The sequence below is a fragment of the Plectropomus leopardus genome, chromosome 19 (genome assembly GCF_008729295.1).
Source record: "Plectropomus leopardus isolate mb chromosome 19, YSFRI_Pleo_2.0, whole genome shotgun sequence".
Lineage (NCBI taxonomy): Eukaryota > Metazoa > Chordata > Actinopteri > Perciformes > Serranidae > Plectropomus > Plectropomus leopardus.
Window position 1 is genome coordinate 22,219,409 of NC_056481.1, and position 8,183 is coordinate 22,227,591.

General features: G+C 41.9%; 1 protein-coding gene across 2 annotated transcripts; it reads left to right on the forward strand.

The window, feature by feature from the left end:
* The first annotated feature begins 605 nt into the window (after positions 1 to 605).
* LOC121958950 (transmembrane protein 100-like) lies at positions 606 to 2,143 on the forward strand. Of its 2 annotated transcripts, none has more exons than XM_042508139.1 (2): positions 606 to 673; positions 838 to 2,143. In XM_042508139.1, exon 2 carries the CDS (start codon positions 1,037 to 1,039, stop codon positions 1,487 to 1,489), a length of 453 nt encoding a protein of 150 aa, XP_042364073.1. In that variant the 5' UTR covers positions 606 to 673; positions 838 to 1,036; the 3' UTR covers positions 1,490 to 2,143. The 2 variants fall into 2 exon arrangements, with proteins under 2 accessions (XP_042364073.1, XP_042364072.1); XM_042508138.1 differs by having other exon boundaries at positions 863 to 2,143.
* Positions 2,144 to 8,183: the final 6,040 nt, after the last annotated feature.

The following is an 8,183-nucleotide window of genomic DNA, read 5'->3' on the forward strand; positions in this document are numbered from 1 at the left end:
AAGGGGACATATATGGGGGAAGTGTGACGAGGACGGCGACCGTGACAAGGCTGACTGTCGTGTCTTTGTGAAGGGGAACACGGATGACGCACATGATGAGGGGACAATGGGAGGACAGAGAGAGAGCGGGAAGAGCCATGTTTTCAATTGTGGTAATCACACAAACCTCTTAATCACAATTTTGGGTGCTTTTTTATCCTCCCTAATTACACATCAGCTTCTATGAACTTAAAATGTGTTGTTATGATAAAAACTGTTGCTTATTTTCAATGTTGCACAGCCATCAGTGTCACATTGTATCTTTTCTGCCTCTCTGCCAGCCTCATTTTGATTCTGCAGCCACAGGCAGACCCTGAACGAGCCACAACCTACGGGACATCTCAAATTCCTCGTCATACTAAATAATTAATTAATATCCCTGAATGAGAGTGCTGAACAGTTAACCTCACCACCACCCCTCCTCTCTGAAACAACTCTGCTGAGGGAGCCAATCAGAGCTTTGCATCCTGTCTACCGCTTCTGGTAGGCCCCTCCTCCTCCCCTCTGTGACTATATAGTGAATGGGCACCACCAAACACACACGCACCGATGCTGCTGCTGCTGTTGCTGCTGCCACGAGCAGCTCGGGAGTCGAGGCTGAAAACATTCACCCATTGATGGACACTAATATAGGGTGAGTGCATCCTGTGTGCAGCTGAGTATGTGTGAGGCTGAAAATAAAAATCTTCATTGTGGTTTTTTTTCTTATTTTTTCACCAATGTTTAAATGTTAAAATTTGCAGCCAAGCTGTTTTTCTCCTAGGTTTTTTCCTCTTATGATCCTCTTTCTATTTTCAGCTCTTTTCTCTCCATCTCTTTGCAGGCACATGCTGGCAAGTACTGAGAGCAACAACAATCTCACTGACATTGACGGCACGCAAAGGAGTCTCAGAAATCCCCCCTGTAGCATCACAAGCGCCAGTAGCAACCACGCTGAGAGGACCGCCGCCAATAGGCAGCCTTTCTCGCATCGTTACCCAAGGACAGCAACGTCAACATGGGCTGCTCCTCAGGCCGCCAACCCCCAGCCCCGGTTCTCCACCCGGACCTGGACTGCGGCAACGGCAGCGAGGCCAACACTTTACCCCAGGACTCTGAGAACCAGGGTTTGAATGGCTGTGGAGAAGGGGAAGTCGGGAGAGACCCGGCAAAACCTCCAGAGTCTCTACCCACGCTGGAGAGACTTGCCCAGGCTACAGGCGGGACAGAAAAGTCCTGGTATCGCTGCGTGTTCCCCTTCGGAGTGATCTCACTAGTGATCGGCATGGCCGGCACCGGGGTGACGTTCACTTTTAACACGCTGCTCCAGACCAAAGTGGTGTCAGTGGCACTGCTGTGTGCCGGTGTGGTGATGCTGCTCGTGGCGGCCGTTTGCTGGAGGGCTCACAGACTGAGGAAGAGGGCAAAGAAGGAGTGCGGATTCTTCACCGCTGATCAGGGCACTTTGTGATGGAGGGCAGGCGTCTGGTCAGATCCTTGTTTGTCAGGATAGAGCACTGCAAGTCGGACTTTTTGAATGAGAACTGAATAAGAAGATTGAGATGCAGGGACATCCATGCTTTTCTTCTATGCACGAGGGAAGAGAGGGTAAAACAGTTGAATGATATTGGAAACACTGTACCAGGGAAATTATGTGACAGTGCTGACAGGAAGACATATATTCATTCAGAAAAGTCCAGTTAAGCATCATCACCACGCTGAGCAGTTACACAGGGTAAAGCATTCGACACTCTCAAAACTTTTCCTCTCCTGTTCTTTCTCTTTCTTTCTTTATTATGGATTTACTGGGAGCAACACTATAGATCAATACTTCAAGACTGGCAGGGAAATACGTGAGAAAAAGGCACCCTTAGGAGTAGTTATTTAACACATCCTGGTCCTCTATCTGCAGCTTGACAGTGCATAGTCTAACTAAAGAGTCATCTTTGTGGAATACAGGGTGTTATCTATGAACAGATATGCCTGACAGTAAGATCTGAATCACTATAAGTTAATAGTCTTAAAGAGGTTTTTGCTATCAAGAGAAAAATAATAGGAGCTTACAAGTTTTCCACTTTGAAGGGGCAGTCCATACACAAATAAAAAAATGCATATTTTGTCTCTTACCTGTTGTGCTATTCATCAGTTTGGATTTTTTTGCTGTGAGTTGCCAATTGTAAGAGAAATCAGCTGTTGAGATCTCAAATATAATGGAACTAAATCGCATTTGGCGTGTGGTGCTCAAAGCCCTAAAAAAAAATACTTTGAAGAACTCAACAGCAATGTTTCCTTGCGGAAATCAAAACTATGTCACCATGCAGAGGGAAGCGTGTATCTACTCATGTTCGTGACAGTGCAGGATGTAACATTGATGGCATCTTCTCTGGCTGAGCTGTAAGGTTAGCTAGCGTAGTTGTGCTAAGTGAGATTTCAGTGTATGTGTGGTGGTAACTGGCAATGACGTTTGCTGATAATACCGAAAGCAAACATGAGTAGGGTTTTTTGTGTTCTTTTTAAGGGTGTTCGTTATTTTGTATGGGTCTGTGTCCCCTCTCTTAATCCTAAGGTTTTTGCTAGTCTGTGCATGCAGTGCAAGCAGAGCGGGATGGATAATTGATCTATCAATTCATTCAGAGCGGATCAAATTGGAGCAATGGGATGAGAGGAACAGCTGCTGTTAAGTTAACTTTTAGACCCAGCTGTTTCACTTTCAATGCTTCTAATGATCTGCTGCTCCATCCGTGCCCGTAGTACGCTCTGCTCTCTGACAGTGTGGTGGTAAATAACTGAATGGTGTATATATTAAACAGCGCTCCTAATGATCGGTCTAGCTCGAAAAATAGAAAACCTATTTGTGGCAGCAGATGTTTTAATCGTGGCAGGCCGCCACAATGGGAAACCCTGCAAAGATAACGTCTGCCTTCTCTTGCATATAATGGTACTAAATGGCACTCAGCTTGTGGTGCTCAAAGCAGCAAAAACAAAAAAAGGTCAACAGAATTACCTCTTTCCAGAAATACCATACCAAAGGCTGTAAACATTAATTGGGTCATAATTTTTGGAATAAGACATTGCTGTTGGGTTTTAAATGTATTTTTCTACTACTCTGAGCACCACAAGAGTGCTATCTACATTGATAAATAGCACGACATGTAAGAGGAGAAATATGTATTTTTTATTTTGGGAAAAAGTGTCCCTTTAAAACCTGGACTGGCTTGCAGAGGTAAATAAAACAGAATTTCCCCTCTCTGTAAAAACCACAGTTGGGGTGCCCTTTTGCACACGTGCCAACAGCTCCAGTGCACACATCAAACAAAAGTGAAGCAGGGAATCAGGCAAAATCAAACGAAAACATCTAGCATATTTTTCCAGAGTGAATAATTCTACTCTACTACATTCTAGCTTTCATGTATCTGTCTATGGTCCAAATTTGTGTTATAAGGCACAAAGGTCAACAGTCTTCTTTCTGCCACCAAGCTTTGTGGCGGATAACTGCCATCCAGCTGTGCCGGATCAATAGAAAGCACCATTCTGTGAAGTATTAAGCTTTGGCCTGCTTTTTTCAGCACATGAAATTGCTCTCCACAGCAGTCTCGGACTTAGCGTAGATGTCTTGTAAAATGTATGACAAGGAAATCCCACTAGCGACATGCTTCGGTAGTGACACACCAACAAAGACAAAGCGCACAACAGCCTGATTACTCTGATCCACACCTCCTGCTGAGCCATTCACAGGCAAAACCACTGGACATTTAGGTGGGAGCAGTGAGGAAAGAATCAATTTTTTCCTTTCTTTTACCCTCCACTCTCCAGCTCTCTAAGGATTTACAGTATTGTTTGTGTAGGTGACAGGATTTTGGAATTGAGTTAAAGCTTCCCTGCACATGGAGGTTTAACTTCTCATGGATCAGGTTAGCTGTAAAACAGAGTGGTAGCTATTGTGTATCTTAATGCCTTTGTCCTGGATACTGTCACTTCTTTAACACCATACACTAAAATTTAATGACTTAAGTCAGATTCTTTGTAAACTGTACCTAGAAGGAAGAGTGAAATCTTAGTTGTGGATTCAAAATGTAGCAGTGACTTATCCACATGATCATGTACGGTCTCTAGCAGGAGGTGATTTTTGAGGAAGACCCAGCAGCTTCTCGGCGGCTGTAGCGACATCATTGTATTTGACTGATATCTGATTTCTATCTCTTTGATATAATGTTTACCGGGCATCACATGTGGTCCATTTTTTATTTTTTTGCATGGAGTTGCAACTACATTCTTCACTTGGAGCAGCAGCTGTAATGTGTATTGTATGTGTGTGTGCACACCAAAGCTACACTTAATCTATGCCCCCCCACCCCCGAAAAAGACTATGCGCGTAACGAGCAGAATGCCCACTGACCAGGCGGCGATATTTGACGAGTTGGGATGAGAACACATTGCCCAAAACCCAAGACAATTTTAAATAATCCCTCCATGTGTTCATTCGTGTGCACACATATTTGTTCTGAAATACTGTGTATTCTTCTTACTGACATATCATAAATACTGTAGGTACTGTGTCTTACTAAGATTGTAGCCACATTTTCTGAATGTACCTCCAGCAGTGAGTGTCTTATGAACGTCTGTACAGCCTGTAAAGACTATTTATGTATTATCTATTTAAGACGTCTATTTTGACTAGACAGAGCAAATTTAGACATACAGTAGATTATGTATCTATTTGAGGCACACTATTGTTTTTTTATTTCTGTTTCAATAGCTCTCTGGTTGTAATGATTTCAAGTGTGTTGCTGTGAGTGTTAACTGTAACTGTTTCATTCCAAAATGAGTCATCTGCCACCTCAAAGACACAATCAAAGTGATTATTTCCATTAAAGGCATAAGGCACATTATTGGTAATAATTAAAGTTATTTTTAAAGATGGTTTGTTTAAAATTTTAGATTGCATTTTTTAAGCCAAACTTAAATAAATATATATTGTTTTGGAATGAAACGTTGCTTACGTGGTTGTGGTCAATTCGCTTTGAGTTTTATTGGCATGGTCCAGCTTTTCTCTGAGTGCCTTTTACTTCATTTTTTCCCTGTAAGATGCAGTTAGTGTCAGCTGTGCAGGCCTGCTGGTGCAATAGTAATAGAATAGCCCGAGAGAGACAGAAATATTTCACTTTATTTCTGTCAAATTTGTCTGTGTGAGTGTTATGGTGTGCATGAAAATCCCTGAAATCACACACTGATACAGTTCCTCTAGTACATTACCAGAAATACCAAATATATTTAATGAGAAGTTTATTTTTTTGTCTCTTTTAAGTGTGTGTACATTTTTTGTTGTTTCTTGTATGCTGCTGGATTAAACACAAAAGTCAGTTTTGGAAACACGCTCTACAGTTATCATTTCTTTTCACCATGCTGGGAGCATGCTGCTGAAATGCCATTTGGTGTCATTAGTGAAGTCGTTCACAAAGAACATTTAGAGAGCAGTTAGCAGCAGTTCTGAGTGATGTGATTCACATTTCCCCCACACTGACCTTTTTAGTCATTCTGTAGTACACACGGGCATTACGTGCCACAGCTGGTGCCATCATCTCATACAGCACTGCCTATTTCTACCATACGTACATTAGCTACAGCACATCTGGCTGACGATGACCTGTTGTGAATTGTCAGTTGTATATTGCAGAAAAGCCGTATGGACTGAAATGAACAACCATCAAACATTTAATTGATATTACTACATATACTGGAGCAATTTCCTATGCAACATAGTTTAAATTTTAATTTCACCAAAACATAAACAAGAGTTGTTAATCCGTTATTATGGCAATTGGTGCTGTAGGTGCTTTCATCGGTATAATATAAAACACAATTTAAATATCCTTCCTATTGGCTTTTGCCATTTTGAACTTCTATTTTCAGGGATATGTTGTTCCAATACTGTTTGGTCATAAACCAAAGTGTAAGGCCAGTTACAATTTTAATCTGATGATAGCTGGAGATAATTGGATCAACAGAGTTAGAAAGAAATGAATGTCGAAACATTTCACAAAAAAAAAAAAAAAAAAAAAAAAAAAAACGCTAATATAAACCTCATGGTGACACTACAGGAAAGGTCAGAGTATCTCTAAAGTCATTAGGATTCATTCTCTGTGGACCATAATATCTTACAAAGTTCATGCTAATCCAACCAATAGAGATATTTCTGCCTGGACCAAAGTGTTAGACAGTCCGACCATCTGTCAGAAACTACACAGAATTCTTGTTAGGAGCCACTGTGACATACTTCTTCCAGACCTGTCTCATCAAGCTCAAGAGAACGAGAAAAAAATTGTGACAAAGGCTCAAGATGTTGGGGGATCTTTGAAGACGAGGCAGTGAAAGCGCTGGAATCTGGCACAGGCAATATACTGTAGACAAAAGCTTAAGCAATAGTATACAGAGCCTATAATCTTAGAGAGAGTGAGATTGCCTTAGGATCCTTATCACAGTTGTTAAGTATTACTACATAAAATTCCCTCCGCTGTAACTCATCCAGGAACAAATCATCTCTCCCTTTTATTGTCATTGCCCCATCACATTAGCATGTCCCACATAACTTCTAATTAGTATGCTCCACTTATTAGTCAAGCCTATCAGGGAAAACTCTCAGCAGTGAGGGCCTCTATTGATTTCCACCAATGCATGCGTGCTCAACGACGTCTCGTTACCTTTGTGAATGCAGCTGTTTCTATGAATATTCAAATAAGCACCCATCCTGAATGTGCCCACGCTTTTTCCTCTTCCTCCTCCTCCACCTCCATCTCATCCACCCGTTTATTAGGGATTGTGTCATTCTCTCTCCACCTCCCTCTCCCCCTGGACGGAGCTAAAAATAACTCGGGCTGATGTCGAAAGCAAAGGAAACAGACAGTGAGGGGGTGGGCTGCTGGTTGAGAGTAGGATGTGTAAGAGTGGAAGTGGGGAAGCGGCTCAGTTGCACCTTGCAATTTTCACTGAAATTTAGTGTCTTTAACCAAGAAAGGATACCCCTTTTTACAACTGAAACTGCGTGTTGGGAGTACATTTACATTTATAGTGACTTTTTGTGGTTTCTGAGCCTTACAACATGTAATTAAAACCTCAATTGAGTGTGGACTCTAACAGTAATTTCATGTTAACAATGTAACACATGATTACTTGTGCATCAAAGGTAATGCTCGTAGTGAGGGGCAACAGAGTATCAGTTCCTCTCGTCTCTACAGTAGTTTTCAGCCATTTTCAGCTGAAAGTTTTTCATACTCAAACATGCAGTTTTGCTGCTTGCTGCTTTAATTGTCACCATTGACATCAGCACCACTTTCTGCAGACAGTTCTTTTCAGCAAGAAACTGAAAATCTACTGTACAGTGGGGCTGCCCCTTTAAAATCAGTGACAAGAATCACCTGTGGTAGACCCCTTAGTCAACTGAGACTGCTTCAAGTCGAGCAGTCGTTCTTTTGTGTGCATTGTAAATCTGGAGATGTTTTGGTCCCCAGATTTTGCTGGGGAGTGAATGTTCTTAACTCTCACGCAACTCTTTGCAGGTGAAAACATCAGCAACAGCAGCAAAGAGGGAGAGAGAGACTGCTCAGTGAAGTAAAAAATGAAGTGGTGAATTTACAGTTTACAGCAAGTTGATATGATATAGGCTCTGGCTTTTGTTGATATACAGTCTCTGCAAAAATGTTGTTTACCATTTGCAATCTGTATTTAGCACCTTTAGCTTGTTTACTATGTGAGGCAAATGCTGCTGTCACACTGAAAGTCCTGCAGAGCCTGTTCATACTTTAAAACTGTAAAACTAATCCTTCAAATATTGGTATTGAACTGCCAAAACCAATTCAACTGGCATTATTCTGAGTTGGCTATAGCCCTACTGTACAGAGCCTACCCAGCACTGTAAACATCTGATCAGGTTGATTCATCGACGTCATTGGTTGCATAAAATAAGCTGATTTTTAAAGCGTGTCAGTGCGATGCTGCACCACTGCACCCTCCAAAAGCATGGATTCCACCAGAGAAGCAGTCCATGGCTGCAACTAAAATGACCTATCACAGGAGTACACCTACATGGACACCTGAAGTGAAAGCATCCTGAAACACTTTTTCAAGACAGCACGTCCTGTTAAGTTTTTGTCCCCACTCAGGCTTGATAC

Excerpts from the sequence above, each read along its gene's own strand:
- LOC121958950 (XM_042508139.1), top strand. The coding sequence starts at position 1,037 with ATGGGCTGCTCCTCAGGCCGCCAACCCCCAGCCCCGGTTCTCCACCCG.